This window comes from Macrobrachium nipponense, chromosome 28 (genome assembly GCF_015104395.2).
Source record: "Macrobrachium nipponense isolate FS-2020 chromosome 28, ASM1510439v2, whole genome shotgun sequence".
NCBI classification, from domain to species: domain Eukaryota; kingdom Metazoa; phylum Arthropoda; class Malacostraca; order Decapoda; family Palaemonidae; genus Macrobrachium; species Macrobrachium nipponense.
In genome coordinates, this window is record NC_087217.1 from 60,893,405 (window position 1) to 60,911,229 (window position 17,825).

Genomic DNA, 17,825 nt, shown 5'->3' on the forward strand with positions numbered 1-17,825 from the left:
CGCATCAAGACGTTCGGCAGGATTCCTGCAAGAACGCTCTTCAAGAGGGCGTCGTCGAAGTAGAGGAAGGAGTTTGGTCTCGTCAAGATGTCTACTTCTCTTTCTACGAAGGGAGCGTTCAAGAGAATCCATCACTTGATGAATTCCAGGAAAACTGTAAGCAGATTTCGGTGTCATAAAACGCCTCGTCTGCTTTCGGGATTGCGCTGCCGAAGGGGAACATTAAGGTCCTTCCTGTCGTAAGCCCAGTCTCTAATCAGGAATCCTACCCCTTCCTCGATTTCTGCGGGAATCGGGAAGGCTATATGCTCGAATTCCTGGATTACTTTCCGTCATGCAATTGGGTTAGTTCTCATTGACAAAGTTCTTAATAACATTTTATCGCATAAGCGGATAAGTAACAGAATTTCGAAAGAGCTCTCATTCATTAGTCAGAGGCTCATCCAGGAAAAAGACTTATAGACTACGTCCATGAAGTCTTATGTCAAATATCATAAGAAGCTTGAACTTTCCTTTTCGATCTTCGTTCTCACTTGAGGATTTCCATTTGAATAATATTATTCCTTTTCTTGGCAAAGAGAATGAAGACAGTCGATTTCCATTCTCTCTCTCTTCCTCGTCGAGGAAAGAATGTAGTAGAGAATTATATGTTCAAGTGACTGCAATACTTAGGTATTTTAACTTCGCGTCATATTACTAATGTAAAGTTCAAGTCATATACGCATATCGTGGTTACCTCTACAGATGGCAACCGAAAGGACTGTTATTTTAAGTGTATTTAATCGGTACTTCCTGCAAACTTCCAGGAGTTTCCGGTGTAAGGACAATGCTTGAAGGTATTGTTACAACAACACCAACTCAGCTTCTGCATGTAGCGAATTATGTTCGCTTAAATATGCCTGCTTGAGAATTTTCTTATGATCGATAATAGTAACGAACCTATTCCTTCGTAGAGAGAGTAGCTGGTAACTCAGGCAGAATAGTGCGAAACGAGAGGTTGCTGTCATTGTGGATGACGCAGTATATTTAATCGGTACTCCCGGCAACTTTCCAGGAGTTTCCGATTTAACATTTGGTTAATTAAGCGTAATGTTACGACAACACAAAATCAGCTTCTGTATTAGCGAATTCTGTTTCGCTTAGATATGCCAACTTGAGAGTTTCTGTTCAAATAATGGAAAATCTATTCCTTAGATGAATAGAATAGCTGGCAACTCGGCATAAGACTGCGAGAAGGTGAACATAAGCTGCTGCCTGTAACTGTCACAGTGTCTCACACTGTCACCAACTCAGTGTTAGGTAGCTCGTTGTACTGCTCAGTCGGTTACGTCTCTCTCTCCCGCGGGATTGATTTACGAACCGTATCTCTGCCCTACAATCATGACTTTCGCCTCGGGTTGAGGGGATTTCTGGTAATCATGAATAAACGACTTCCTTTTGCTAAGAAATTTTCAACAGAGATATCTCTTAGACATGTTCGGCGCTGCTTACCGCACTGTAACAGAATTCTGTACGAGTCTACCGCAGCATAGCACTATAATAATGCTCTCCTGCTTATGCAAAGCGCAGCCTTATTAGGGAAGGAAGCATGCTTAGTGAGGGAATGGATGAGTCTGCTGGGGACCATTTCCTTGCTGGAGAAGCTTGTTTCCCTGAATAGACTGCAATTCAGACCTCTACAGTTTTTCCTACAGGAGAACTGAAATAACATCAAAGATCTAGAGATAATTCTAAACGTCTCTCAATGGGTTAAGGATCACCTCAGGTGATAATGAGAGGGAGCCAGGCATCCGGACAGAGGTCCTGGCACATAATCTAAAAGAATTGGAAGCAATTTGGTTGGCTCTCCAGTTCCTCGAAGAGTGAGGTTTTGGTCGAGTGGTCCAAATCATCTCAGATAATTCCGCAGCTCTCTCATATCCCAAGAAAAGAGAGATGGTTATCGGCATAGGCACGGAACGTAACGATCCTTAAGAGGTTCGTTACACGATTGCACGTCCGTGCGGATCTTCTCGATCGACGGCAGCAACTACTGACGTTTGACTTCTGAGTAATCCTCGCTTAGAAGTATGTCGAGAGTTGTGGAGACTTTGGGGACGTCCTTTCGTAGATTTTGCAATATTGAAGACGAAGAAGCTTCCTCTACGTTGCACCCTTATTCTCGATCCGAGAGCGGTAGCAATAGACGCCATCCTATAGTATGGAATGGGGATAGTTGGTTAGCCCTTTTCCCCTATTCAAAAGCTTAGGAAATGTAATAAGATAATCGCTGGCGTCAGAGGGAGTGAGAAAGACGCTGATCGCCCCATGTTGGCCTTCGAGAGGCTGGATTCACAGAGGTCACGTCCTTCAGAGAGCACTTTCCAAGGACCCTTCCCGAGAGAATCGGTCTACTCTAACAGCCTCACTTCGAGAGGTACCTAAAATCTCTCCGATCTGAGTCTGAATGCGTTCAGACTGTCAAGAAGCGAGAGGATCTTCAAGATTAATTGCAAGTCTCATTGCCAAAGCAAAGCAGTGCTGCATATTTTGCAGTGTACCAATCAGAGTGGGCCGTTTCTGGACATAGGGCAGGAAGAATGACTGTTCCTCTACCTCTGACCTCTGTGAATGACTTTACCGCCTTCCCATTCCGTCTGAAGTATGGGATAAGCTAACAGTCCCAACGATTGTAGAATACGGAAATATGTTGTTGACGGCCTCTAGGCTCAGAGATTCGGATCTGTCAAAACAACAAAGCCCTTCACGATCTTTGAGGTCTGCGGAAATCTTGATGGAACTTAGACGTAGTCTGAAGTTCTTGATGTCAAAGCATTTCGAACCTCTCCTTTCTGTAAACTTAATACACTGACCAGAAAGGCTAATTTTCTAACCACTCTAGCTACGGAAATGAGGGTTAGTGAGGTTTTAGCCATCATCAGAGGTTTTGGCTTTAGAGGACATAATTCGTGTCCTCTAAGCCTTCCGTTCTTGCTAAGAACGAAAACCCGTCTAACCCTTGGCCCAGAGGCCTGGAGATAAAGGGGATGGCACAAATTATTGGGCAAGAGCCACAGAGAGTCCCGTGCCCTGTCGGGGCTCTCAAGTTTTATCTTGATAAAACTAAAGAAAGTCAAGGTCATTCGGACAATCTGCGGTGTTCCGTAAAAAGACCAGACTTGCCCATGTCGAAGAACGCCCTGGCGTTATTTTTAAGGAGTCTTTCTAAGAGGCTCATTCGTCATGTTTGAACAAAGATTTGAAACCTTTTAAAGTAAATGCTCACGAGGTGAGGGCGCGGCCTCGGAAGCATTTCAACAGAGCATGACACTCAGTAATATCCTGAGTGCCACGTTTGAGCGAAGCAACTCTGTGTTCGCTTCACACTCCCGACGGGATGTGAAGACGACATATGAGATCTGCGAGTCGCTAGGACCATACATATCCGTAGAAATATTATTGGAGGCAGGAAGCAGCACGAATCCTATCCTATAGAAAAAGGGATAGGTGTGCTTTTAACTTTGAAGGGTTGGTCGCTTGAGGCGCTTTCCCTTTCGTTAGCCTAGAAGTTATGGGACTAACTTCGATAGGTTAGGTCAGGTGGTGGTTTTAGCTTCGTTGCCCTCACAGTATGGTCAATATGGTCTAGTCACATTGTGGTCACGCCCCCGTTGACAGATCATCTAGAGCGCACCAACTACACAGGTCACTACCTTGTTGGCAACTCTAGTAAAGCAAAAGCAGACTTCGGTGACAGTAATCAAGAAGTCAGCTATGCTAACAGGTAAGGAATCAAGATGTCAATCATCTGCACTTGAGGTGTTTCCTAAATCCTTCTATTCTGTCCCTTCCCACCTCCAATGGTGGGATTCAGCTATATATATATCTGACAGGTAAGTTTCATGAACAAAATGTTATTGTTATGATACAATAAAGTTTGTTCATACTTACCTGGCAGATATATATAATTAAAGTACCCACCCACCTCCCCTCAGGGGACAGTGGTATGAAAAATCTGAATAGAAAATGGGAATGATTCCTGATATCCGCCTCCCAGCGGCGGGAATGGGTACTAACCACCTGGCCGCGGCCACTGCGTGTGCCGGGAGTTTTTTGCAAATTCTGTCGGACGTCGGAGAATACAGCTATATATATATCTGACAGGTAAGTTTCATGAACAAACTTTATTGTATCATAACAATAACATTTTGTTAATTATGTATACTGGAAACAAGGAATGATTTTTTCATTATTTGCGCTTTTGAACTGTTATAAACTGCGCATCCCAAGCTAGTGTATTCATCCGCTCGGAAACTAGTTCCACATATGAGGCGTCACTAAAAAAATAAAAAAATACGACATAAAAAGTGTCGAAAATCATCATAACCTCAAAATTTTTGTTGTAATCTAACCAAAAACTTATTTTTATTAATATACTGTGCTAAACTATAAAGGATTCTTATCATAGTATGCATTTTTTAAAAGCGTCGTTAACTCGGAGCGTAGGAAGCATCAGCGTCATAACCTCGGAACAAGTGTCGTAACCCAGGGCGGATTTTTCAATGAATATTTAAGAAAAAGCGTCGTAACCTCGGAACGTCGTAAGCCGGAGCCGTCGTAACCCGGGGACCGCCTGTATCTCTATTGCGTCTTGATGACAATAAAGAACTGTCAAAGATGACAAAACTTAGGTTAGCCACCAATGTGTTTGTTGCCATTTCCCCTCTCCCCTTGTAACAAGAGGAATGGAACTTGGCTTCTGTAAAGAATTTGTATTGTGTAGGAACAAACATAAAACTTTATAGAAAGGAAGCTTGTTCACCTGCATTTAAACAATTCCAGCATATGATGGAATTACGTATTCTCATTACTACCCACCAGTAGAGAAGCAAAAGGAAGAGAAAGGAAGAAGACCAGTCAACTCATTCACTCACAATGGTAAGGCCTAAGCCCCTAACATATTTGCTTTTCCATGCATTGTACCAGCATTTAAATGTGAAGTTGAAGTGTAAGCTTGTCTAATCACTCCACATAACCAAAGAAGATAGTATTCTTGGACACTTCTTTCTTGTTCCAGCCTATGCTATCTAAAAATCTTCAGCTATGAGGTCCGAGATGCTGAGCTCTTTTTAGATAGCTACACAGTGCTCTGATGGAATATTATTCATCAAGGTTGTCAACAAAATCTCAGAGAGAGGGGATCGAGAAGGACTCAAAATGTCATCAAGAATAGAGGGATTTTGAGTTTTAGCTATGAATTCCGGGACAAATTCGAAGGCTATGGAACTCAAACCCCTCATATGTTTAACATCAAAAGAGAGTCTGTGTAGTTCGCCAACCCTCTTTGAAGAAGCCAAGGCCAGTAAAAAAACTGTCTTGAGGGTTTATTCTTGTCTGTTGAACCTCGCAAGGGTTCATGTGGCGGCGAGTAAGACTGCTGAGCAACATGGTCAAGTCCCAATTTGGAAGTTTAAGATCTCTTGGGGAACAGGACTGCTCTAAACTCTTGAGAACCACAGAAACTTCCCATGATGAAGAGAGATCCACATCTTTTAAATGAACAACTAGTCATAGAGCAGTTCCATAACCCTTGATGGCTGAAATTGAGAGTAGTTTCTCCCTACGGAAAAAGATGAAGTCCACTACTACTTGTTGAACAGAATTTCTGACGGTAGACTGCCAATTTTCCTTGATACATGGCTGTAGATGATCTTCTGAGGTAGCCTGGCATCTCGTCGCTGTTCTTGAGGCACTTATAGAAGGGCTGTAGATGATGATCTGAGGTAGCCTGACATTGCTGCTGCTCTGCGAAAAAAGCCTTTTGTTTGCAAGAGATACTTGATGGTCTCCAGCCATGAAGAGATAGGGACCCTACCAATCTGTGAAAGTACCCTATGTACAGTTGGCAAAGAAGGTTGTGCTATGGAGATGGCCAAATAGATCCCAGGATTCAAGTTCTTGAGAGGCTATCTTATGCTGGCACTTTATGACAATGCAACAGGTCACTAGATCAAACCAGGCTTTATTACTGAATGGGAAAGCTTCTTTTTCATGATCTACAGTGACGTTGAGGCACTCATAGGAGCATGAAGAATTTTATGCACTATGTTGATGATGCATAGGAGCATGAAGAATTTTATGCACTATGTAAATTCAAAAGTTTTCCTGAAGATTCTCAACAGGCAATAGTGTTGAAGTATTAAATCCCAAAGTATTTGATCTTAAAGTACTACATATTCTTTGATGAAACATAACCTACATATCATCAGATGGCAGCAAGAGCAAACAACTATCTATCCTAATGTTTTTAACTAAATCATTTGCAATTGTGAAACCTTGATCTTAAAGCTTGAAAATCCTCAGCCCCCAACCTCCAAAGTTGTGAGAGTGGCACCACTGAGCATTCTCTAATGTTGATTTCTGAAATTAGACCATGTTCTTGATTTAGCTGATCTTTCTGATATCATGTCAGTGTTTTCAGGTAAACCATGTCTTACTACTTACCTAATGCCACACACCTTGACGCATCATCCAACGCTGGCAATCATCATTATACGAAAGTTAAGATGGAAGAACAAAAAAATTACATTGTCACTTTTAACATGCTCAGTTTAGTACTTTGTGCAGCACTAGGGTTATGAGTTGCAATAGTACTGAAGGTGAAGGCTCTCTTTTTTTTATGACTGTATTCCAGTACAGTATTACTGAACAAAATTGTCTAACTAAGGATGATTTATAATACTGTACAGATAGTATTGTATATAAGAAGATGAGTGTTTACATACTATAAAAATATAATATTAAATACCCTACAGTGTAACATTTTCTATAATAAAAACCATTCCCTTGTGTAAGTCCAGGGCCAATAGTATGTACCCCTATCTAAGTGGGCAAAATAAAAAACTTGTAGTTATAAAAATAGAATTAATACTCCTCAATCATGTTCTGACCATAACAAGGAATGTCTGAATTTCTTAAGGTTTATGAGCAAGGGAGACTTTATAAGAATTTCTCTTAGCTCCATTTAAACCTGTGAGTCACCTTTACCTAACATAACAAAAGCATCCCTTCACAATGTTACATCTTTCCCCCAATATAGCAGTTTTCTACCAGTAAGAAAACTGCCACTGAACATCTTGAACCCAAGGGAGTTACTTGGGCATTAAAAGCAAATAAACAATAAATGCAAACATACCTTCTACATTTCATGTCATAAAGGGAATATGCATGGAATGTTATGAACTTCCTTCATCATACACTATTTCTAATCGATAGATGACAATGGTAAAAATCCATAAGGTATTAGGTAGGTTCAATAGCCCCACCCTCCTAATTATTTCCATATAAAGGCCATTTAATAGATGTATATCATAAATAAAATTTACAGTGTCACTTACTTTGTCTTCATCCAAAATTGGACACTGCCTTTCCTCATCAAATCCATCGTAAAACAAGTTATCACGTGCAAGGTCAGAAACACTGATCCATTCTAATCCTGAACGTTCAGCAATTTGTTGAGACAGAGTTGATTTCCCAACGCCAGGTGTACCTACGGAAGAATTATATAGTCACTAATATACCATACTGTAATGCATTTCAAAACTAAATTGGGGTATTTTTATGCCTTCTGAATATCTCTTAAATGCTTGAAGTTTTATTCTGGAGATTCATATATTGTATATAATTAAAAAACCTCAACTGATGGTTGATGTATCTACCACAGAGTACAATACTAAGTTGGATTAAACATTGGAAAATACTAAATACCCTTCAATAAACTTTAGTTAAGCTGTTTGGCTTTATTTAACTAAACTTCTCAATCATCACTGTTGATGTTACAGCCTCACAAGATCTGTAATGTATCCAGTTTTGCCTTATCTTAGGTCTCTTCCTCAATAGTTCATCTATTCCCTTAAAAAATTATTTTGCTCTACTATTCACTTAATTTCAGAACAAATCCTTTAGACATGCCCTCTCTGTTTAGATATGTGACTCAGAGCCTCAAACTCACTAAATAAAATAATTTAAATGTTGACAATAACTCTAGAGAACAACTACATAATGCACAAATTGCTCTAAGCATCAGTTACTTGATGGGCCATAATGCATATAACAGTGTATAACTGGCATTCATTTTTAACACTGCTTATTATGTACTCATATTTGTGATCTTCTTTTCCGCATAATGTTATGAAGATGCCCTGTAATTGGATGTGATGAATAACATATTCTTTTCATTTTTCTCTTTAAAGACTCATCTAAGTCATCTAACATTTTTCAATACATTTTTCATATATCCCACCTGACTTTTTTACGACAAGTTATATTTCTAGACTTGCATAAAGTTGTGTAAAGGATTGGTTCTTAAACGAGAGCTGGAAATTTGAACAAGTAGAGACTGGACAGTTAGGTGGTAAGAAACCTTACATTGTAGTATTTGTCATTATTTTATCAAGTGAGAACATAAATGTGTGAATTTTTTCACTTGCAGAACCTTTTCTTTTTGAAAATAGGCGAGGACACCTCTGTATTTTCATGCCTTCATAATTTTCTTGCATAAGGCTTGTTCACTATATTCTAGGAAAATAATGAGTATCTTTTACAATCATGAAGTAACACTGATTTTTAAAAAATAATGAGTTCCTTGTCGATTCCCTGTCCAAGGTGATGGCCTTTAGTCTGTAACAAGTTAGGCACTGAGGTTGTAACCATTCAGTCAAGGTCCTGAAAAGGTCAAGTGCATTGTAACCCCATTCAATCAAGGTCCCTGAAAAGGTGAAGTAAATTGCAAGTTATTTTCCATATACACATAATGGAGCATTTCTGGACAAGGCACACCATGAGCCAGGAAACCCCCACTCTTCACGACTTCTTATGATAAGACAAAATCGTGGTGAAATCACCCATACCACAATCTGCAATTTTAACTGGAGGTCATACTGTTCTGAAGAGACAAAACTACTTCCAAAACAAACCAGATATCAACAAACCAAAGACTGTTGAACCAGGTTTTGCTGTGTTCCTTTGTTAGGACTCTGGGAATTCCAGGTTCTGACTTTGAAGTCTTATCACAAAAATCCTATTCATAACACAAAAATTCCTATTAATACTTTCTGCATACTAGCAGCCTTAAGGTCCATGATGTGTTAAAGTGAGTAGACACGTAAAAAATGAATAATCAATACAAACACATTACTTATTATGTAAAAGGGATAAATGAAATTTAGTTGATTTCATTTACAGTATTTAAAACCCACTACAACAGTAAATAAACAAACATTCTGAAACTAACAAAAATATCATTTTATGAACAGTACATATAAAGTCAGGTTGGTGATCATGGACTAGATAACAATGGAGCAAGTTGAAATGACAAATTTTTTAAAGTAATTTGTAGTATTTTTCTTAATATTCAAACATGAGGTGTACATATGGGATTAACTTTTAAGTGCAATCTGGAGCTGCCCGTTTAACTAAAAACAAGGTGGTTATTGGTAGTTGGCTACTGAAGGTATTTATATCAGTCACACTAGGCCCCATATAGCCAAATTCCGGTAAAAATATAACTTTTACCAAAATTTCTTGAAAACTTCATCACACTTCTGATTATTCTTTAAACATTCTTGCTTGATTCTCTTGCAATTCATGATTAAATTGGATTAAAGCTCTGTAACCACTTTAAAAGTCACATGCTATTACTTGGCTCACTAAGGTCACACTAAGGTCACAGTAGCCAAAGATGGGTTTGGTTAAGACAAATAAGCTCATGCACAATTCATACTAAATGGCCCCCTAAAATGAGCTTGGAGCTCTCGTCAAAAGAAAATAAAACTTCCAAAGATACAGACTGTAAGTATTTGCAAAAAAGGGAAAAAGAGCCGACATAAAAAAACTGAAGCTCACAAAGTGTCGTTGCATAGCCTGCATTTCTGACACCCAACAAATCAACCTGAACCACAAGCATTTGCATAGTAAGAAAAGTTTGCAAAATTCTATTCAAGTATGTTTTTATAGCCCACTTGAACAGAATATCTGTAAAGTTTACCCAAGAGTGGTAAATTATTGCTATTGCTGAAAATATTGTTGTCTGGAAGTAAACCCCAGACAAGAAGTGAAATGGATTATCAAGTGTTGAAACCATACAACTCTACTTTTTCCACACAAAAAAGATTTTCAGGTATTATGGGAGTATGTTTCTGGTTTTCCTTATTCCTCCAGCCAGTTATCCTGAATAGGTATGCTGCATTCATAGTTACATGAAGAGCTTCTCATTGAATGATTATGCTCTGCATAGTTTCCAAAACAATTAATTTGCTTTCAGATTTGAATTTATTTTGTGGAAGGCTTCTTATCATTCCCTTTGGTACTGCTGCAGCGAATGAATACCTATGATTTGGCAAGATAATCTGCCAGAATAACATTATATTAAGGAGATGAAAAGATAGTAGATATGAATGTTACTTGATTTTCAGCATAAAGATGTGTGACTAACATTGCAAAGGCCCCTTAAAAATAACTCTGGTGGAACTTTTAAGGAAGATGTCAAAGAGAACAGATAAAAATAGGAAGGCAAATAGAGTAGGCGGAAGGGGCCCACAGGGATTCCGCCAATGGTATTCAATAATACCTGTAATATGCTGTGTAGTGCTTACTGCAGATATTTCCATAAGGGCCGCAATAGTATGGAGATTAGGTTTTCTGCCCAACTGACTTTTGGTAAGGCTCTTACCGGGCAAAGAACCCTTTCTTGTTCTTGACCCACCAGATCGGCCAGTCCTGTAATCTCAAAGGACCTTGGCCACGGATGCGAAGGATTCTCATTCTTGGCCAAGAAATCTTCCTGGAATGAACACACTGCTTTGTTGTGCTTCCAGCCTACTTGTTTGTTAATAGCTTGTAGCTCACTAATCCTTTTGGCTGTAGCCAAGGCTAACAAGAATATAGTCTTCTTCGATACCTCCCTCAAAGAAGCACTGTCCATAGGTTCGAACCTATCCGTTCCTAAGAACTTAAGTACGACATCAAGATTCCAAGAAGGAGCCCTGCATTGTCGATCCTTCTTTGTATTAAAAGATCTGAGAAGATCTCTAAGATCTGCGTCATTGGACAGATCTAATCCTCTGTGCCTAAACACTGAGGACAACATACTTTTGTATCCTTTAATTGTTTGATTTGCTAATCTTAATTCCTTCTTCAGATACAGAAGGAAATATGACAATTTGTCGAAAATTGCATTTTTCCTAACTATACAAACCTGAGGTCCTTTAACAATAGGAAGTAGCTAGCGGCAGCTGGAACGGTCGTAAGCTTCGAACAAGGGGAGAACGGTAGTTAACTGCTTGTCCGACAGTCGCGCGGCTGGAAGGTAAACAAATCACTTTTGCTTTTGGCCCATGCAAAATACGCAGAGTGAGGGGTGGCATGAGGAGGGACTATATGTAAAGGACCTCAGGTTTGTATAGTTAGGAAAAATGATATTGTAATGATACAATTAAGTTTGTTCATACTTACCTGGCAGATATATATATAGCTGTATTTTTCCGAATCCAACAGAAATTTAAACACTTACGACACACGCAGTGGGAGTCAGGTGGTTAGTACCCATTCCCGCCGCTGGGAGGCGGGTATCAGGAATCATTCCCATTTTCTATTCATAATTTTTATTTCCACTGTCTCCTGAGGGGAGGTGGGTGGGTACTTGATTATATATATCTGCCAGGTAAGTATGAACAAACTTAATTGTATCATTACAATATCATTTTGTTCATGAAACTTACCTGTCAGATATATATATAGCTGAATCCCACCTTTGGTGGTGGGAGTAGACAGAATAGAAGATTTTAGGAAACATATATATGCAGATAATTGATATCTTGATTCCTTACCTGTTAGCATAGCTGACTTCGTGGTTACTGCCGCATAAGTCTGCTTGTGCTACTAGAGTTGCCAGCAAGGTAGAGACCTATAAAGCTGGTGCACTCCAGATGATCTGTCAACAGGGGCGAGACCACAACGTGACTAGACCATTGACCATACAAATGAGGGCAACGAAGTAAAACCAAACCACCTGGCGTAGCCTACCAAAAGTATCCCACATAGACTAAGCTAATGGAAGGGAGATCCGCCGCAGGCGGTCAACCCCACAACCATAACACAAATTAAAAACTCCCCTAAACCATTAAAGGATAGGATGAGCGCTACCTCCTGCCCCCAAAACAGTGTCTGCAGCGACGTATGGTCCGAGCGAGTAACAATTTTCGTATGTTGCTTTCACCTCCCGCAGGTAGTGTGAAGCGAACACCGAATTGCTTCGCCAATAAGTGGCGCCCAAAATATCTTTGATTGCCATATTTTTGTGAAAAGCCACCGAAGTAGCAATAGCCCTCAACTCGTGGGCTTTCACTTTCAGAAGCTCCATGTCACTTTCACTACACTTTTCATGGGCTTCCTTAACCGTACTACTTAAGAAGAACGCCAGTGCATTCTTCGACATCGGAAGATCTGGTTTTCTCACAGAGCACCACAAGTTCTCCGAAGAACCTCTGCATGCTCTGGTTCTCTGCAAATAAAACTTGAGAGCCCTGACAGGACACAGGACTCTCTCAGCTTCAGGTCCCACTAGCTCCGACAACCCTTTGATCTCGAACGTCCTCGGCCAAGGGTTGGAAGGGTTCTCGTTCTTTGCTAAGAACGTAGGACTTAAGGAACACACTGCACTATGATCCTTGAACCCAATATGCTTGCTTATGACTTGAATTTCGCTAACCCTCTTCGCCGTCGCCAGAGCGGTTAGGAAAATTGTTTTCTTAGTAAGATTCCTAAGCGAGGCTAAATGGAGCGGTTCAAATTGACTCGACATGAGAAACTTCAGTACCACGTCTAAGTTCCACGATGGTACTTTAGGTTGGAGAACTTTCACAGTCTCAAATGATCTAATGAGATCATGAATGTCTCTATCATTTGCTAAGTCGAGTCCTCTATGTCTGAAGACCACAGAAAGCACGCTTCTGTAGCCTTTAATCGTGGGAACGGCTAGTTTCGCTTCTTTCCTAAGGTGAAGAAGGAAATCTGCTATCTGGCTCACAGAGGTTGAGGTGGAGGAAATGCCCTTCCTTCTGCACCAACTTCTAAAGACAGCCCACTTTGATTGGTAAACTGCGATTGAGGAGGGCCTCCTTGCGGTGGCAATCGCCGTTGCCACAGGTCTTGAAAAACCCCTCGCTCTGGCCAACTTCTTGATAGTCTGAACGCAGTCAGACTCAGAGCGGGGAGGTTTTTGTGGTACCTCTCGAAGTGGGGCTGTCTGAGTAGATCTTCCTTAGGGGCAGAGTCCTTGGAAAGTCTACTAGGAAGGACATCACCTCCGTGAACCAGTCGACCGCTGGCCAGAAGGGGGCGATGAGGGTCATTCTCGCTCCTTCTGATGCAGCGAACTTCCTCATTACTTCCCCGAGGATTTTGAATGGGGGAAAAGCGTAAATGTCTAGTCCCGACCAATTCCACAGTAGGGCGTCTACTGCCACTGCTCCCGGGTCCAGAACTGGGGAGCAATACAGCGGAAGTCTCTTTGTTCGGGAAGTTGCGAAAACGTCCACATGAGGACGTCCCCACAGCTTCCATAGCGCCTGGCATACTTCCTGATGAAGGGTCCATTCCGTCGGCAGAAGCTGTCCTTGCCGACTGAGAAGGTCCGCTTGCACGTTTTCCACGCCTGACACAAATCTTGTCAGAATCGTGACGTTTTGCGACTTCGCCCAAACCAGGATATTCCTCGCGATAACGAACAGAGAAGGAGAGTGAGTTCCCCCCTGTTTCCTGAGGTATGCCAAGGCTGTGGTGTTGTCCGAGTTTATCTGAACCACTTTGTTGGAGACTTCCTCTTCGAAGAACCTTAGAGCAAGGTAAACCGCTGAAAGTTCTTTTAGATTGATGTGCCAGGACACCTGTTCCCCTCTCCAGGTGCCTGACACTTCTCTCCCTCCCAGTGTTGCTCCCCAACCCGTGGAGGACGCGTCGGAGAACAACACTAGGTCGGGGTTCCGAAGCTTGAGCGAAAAGCCCTTCCGCAAGCTTCTTTGGATTCAACCACCATTTGAGGTGCTTTTTCACTTCTTCCGTCAAAAACAAGACCTCTTCTAGATCCTGTTTGCGTGACCAATTGCTTGAGAGGAAGAACTGAAGTGGTCGGAGGTGCAACCTTCCCAGAGAAACAAACTTCTCCAGTGAGGAAATGGTCCCCAGCAGACTCATCCATTCCCTCACCGAGCATGTTTCCTTCCCTAGAAAGGCTGACACTTTGTCCAGGCATTGAAGTTGTCGCCCCTGGGACGGAAAAGCCCGAAAAGCCACTGAGTCCATCTGAATCCCCAGATAGACTAAGGATTGAGAAGGAGTCAGATGCGACTTTTCGAGATTCACCAGAAGTCCCAGGGACCTCGCTAACGACAGAGTCGTGTGAAGGTCCTTCAGACACCGGTCTTGCGATGAGGCTCGAATAAGCCAGTCGTCTAGGTAGAGAGAGATCCTTATTTCCGCAAGATGGAGCCACCTCGCAACGTTCTTCATAAGAACGGTGAACACCATCGGGGCCGTGCTGAGACCGAAGCAGAGTGCCCTGAATTGGAAAATCTTCCCTTTCAGGACAAACCGCAGGTATTTCCTTGATCTGGGGATGGATGGGGACGTGAAAGTATGCGTCCTGAAGGTCTAAAGAGACCATCCAATCCCCCGGTCTTAAGGCTGCAAGCACGGATTGAGGTGTCTCCATCTTGAACTTCTGCTTGGTAACGAAGCGATTTAGACTGCTGACATCCAGAACGGGGCGCCACCCCCCTGACTGCTTCGGCACTAGGAACAGACGGTTGTAAAACCCCAGAGAACTCCGGTCGAAGACCTGTTCCACTGCCTGCTTCTCGATCATTTGATCTAGTAGATCGTGAAGCACTTTCTGCTTTTCTCCCTGATACGACGGAGACAAATCCTTTGGTGTCGAAGACAGCGGGGGTAACATCAGGAAAGGAATTCTGTACCCCTTCTTGACGATGTCCAGAGACCAAGCGTCGGCACCTCTCTCTTCCCAAGCTTTCGCGAAATGTAGAAGCCTGGCTCCTACCGGTGTCTGAAGGACTTCCCTCTCACTTCTTGCTCTTGGAAGGAGCGGGAGTCTTGCCTCTGAAAGAGCCTCTTCCTCGAGGGGCTGGCTTCGAGGAAGAAGCGGATCGAAAGGGCTTCGATTTCTTCAAAGCAGAGGACCCAGAAGACGAAGAAGTAGTAGGTTTCCTATAAGACTGTGCCAGAAGGTCTTGGGTTGCTTTCTCCTGGAGACTGGCAGCTATGTCCTTTACCATAGACTGGGGGAAGAGATGTTCTGAGAAAGGAGCGAAAAGAAGATCCGCTTTTTGCGCTGGTGAGACCGACTTTGCAGTAAAATTGCAAAAAAGTGCTCTTTTCTTAAGCAGTCCCGTGCTGAAATGAGCAGCCAATTCCTCAGAACCATCCCTGACGGCCTTGTCCATGCAAGACAATACACTGGACAGCTCCCCCAGACTGATGGAATCAGAACTCCTGGACCTGGCATCCAATACTCCCAGGCACCAGTCAAGAAAATTAAAGACCTCTAGTGTCCTGAAGAGGCCTTTAAGGTGAAAGTCTAACTCACTATGCGTCCAAGAGACCTTCGAGGAAGACAGAAAAGATCTTCTGGCGGCGTCTACAATACTACAAAGTCTCCTTGAGCTGAGGCTGGAAGCTTAACTCCGACGTTTTCTCCCGTCTCATACCACATACCAGCTTTGCCACAGAGTCTTGAAGGTGGTAAAGCGAAAGAAGTCTTGCCTGAAGCTTTCCTCTTTTCCATCCAATCATGGACCTTTCTAAAAGCTTGCTTCGTAGAAAGCGACTTCTTCATTCTCACAAAGCCCGAGATCTTAGTAGCTTTGGATGACGAAAACTGAGAGGGAGGAGTACGTGGAGCTTCAGGTTGGAAAGTGTCTGCAAAGACATGACTGTAGCAAACGAGTCAAAACCTTGTAGTCCGTCGAAACTGGAGCCAACTGCTGTTCTTCGTCCACTTCGACGAAAGCGTCACTAATTTCCTCTTCAGACACTGGAGAAGTCGGAGGAAGTAAAGAAGAGTCACGAGCTTTCTCAAAAGAGAAAGAGCGGCGAACAGGAAGAGTTCCCGCCTCCGCTTGCGGAAGTGGAAAACTGACGTCCGTAGGCGCGCGCTTGGCGTCCGAAGCCAATCTACTGGCGCCGACTGAAGCGCGCTCAAACGCAACAGGTGTACACCTGGCGTCCACTGGTGCGCGCTGAGCGTCCACTGGTGCGCGCCGAGCGTCCACTAAAACTCGCTGAGCGTCCACTGGCGCTCGCGAAACTTGCACCGAGTCACGCTCGGCGTCCACTAAAGCGCGTTTGACTTTCACAGAAGCGCGCTCGGCATCTAAAGAAACGCGCTTCTTATCCACAAGTTTCGTAGCAGCGGAAACAACGCTTCACGAGAGCGAGAAACGAATTTCTCGCCTCCTCTAGAAAGTTGCTGGGGAGCAGAACGAACTCTAGAGGGAGACTCAAACGGAGAGAGAGACGAGCGAGGAGAGGGAGAGGGAGAACGCCTCGACCTCTTCACAGGAAGATTGTCATCCTTCTTACGGCGACGTGGAACAGTCTCTCTCGAAGAAAAAACATCTCGAAGTTGCTGCTGAAGAGACTGGAGAATCTTGCTTGTAGGTGAAGCCTCCTTTTCTGGGGAGGGGCTGATCCTGTGAGCAGGCGAGTGGCGAGGGGACGCCTTCTTGCTACTCCCAGGAACCGCCACTTCACGCACCTTAGAGCGACTGCGGCGCTCGAAAGAAACATCTAGGAAAGACTCCGCCTCCGAATAATCCTTACGCTTCTTCTGCGGAGGAAAAGCAGCAAACGCACTATCAGGCGACGAGCAAAGTTCCGGAGAACAACTTGGACGTGAAGCGTCCCGAACGCGAGCCGTCCTTTTCAGCGGACGTGATGCGGTATGAGAGCTCCACCCCTTGCGCGGGGAGGAAGCTTCAGAAGAAGAAAAGCACTCCTTGAGAAGACGTGCACGCGCACGCTCCTTGGCAGTCTGGGTAGGTTCGTCAGAAGCTGCCGAAGGCACGCCAGATCGGTGGGGGTTCCTCGTAACCCTCCTTCGACTTTCGACATGCTCTCTCCCCGTAATCTGGGAGTCAAGCAGAGGTCTAGGTCTAGAGGCGGAATGAGGCCGATCTGACGCACCCTCCACTACACAAGGGGCACTTTCACTGCACTTCTCATCACTTTTGCTCTCCAGAGCTAACACTTTTGATTCTAAGTTACGAATCGATTCAAGAATTAGCGATAATGTATTACCTTCTACCGACACTGTTTCAGGGGCCGGAGGCAACACTACAGGGGTAGGAGCATAATCTACAGAAGGAGGGTTAGCAGGAGAATAATTTAAATCTTGCCTACCTGAAACACTCCTGGAGGAAGACCTCCTTAACCTATCTCGCTCAAGTTTCTTAAGATAGGTTTCATACGCCTTCCATTCCGACTCTGTTAATCTTTCACACTCCTTACAACGACTTTCAAACGTACATTCATTCCCCCTGCAAACTTTACAAACAGAATGTGGGTCTACTGAAGCTTTCAGTAGCCTACCTCTACATTCGGACATAGAACAAAATCTAGCGCTAGCAGAACTAGACCCTGACATCTTGATCAAAGAAAAATCAATACCAAATTCAAATCAATCCAAAGTCAACGTGTGCCAAGCCACCGATCCAATTCAGATACCAAAGAAAAACCCAAAAGGGATATCAAGTAGCTAGTAAGTTTCCAAAATC

General features: G+C 43.0%; 1 protein-coding gene across 1 annotated transcript in view; it reads right to left on the bottom strand.

Moving 5' to 3' along the window:
* Positions 1 to 17,825, bottom strand: part of LOC135201797 (adenylate kinase isoenzyme 6-like) — a 65,090-nt gene that overhangs the window by 16,506 nt on the left and 30,759 nt on the right. Inside the window, exon 2 of the mRNA XM_064231063.1 lies at positions 7,377 to 7,528. Coding sequence (XP_064087133.1) covers positions 7,377 to 7,528 — 152 coding nt within the window. The remainder of the gene's footprint in view (positions 1 to 7,376; positions 7,529 to 17,825) is intronic.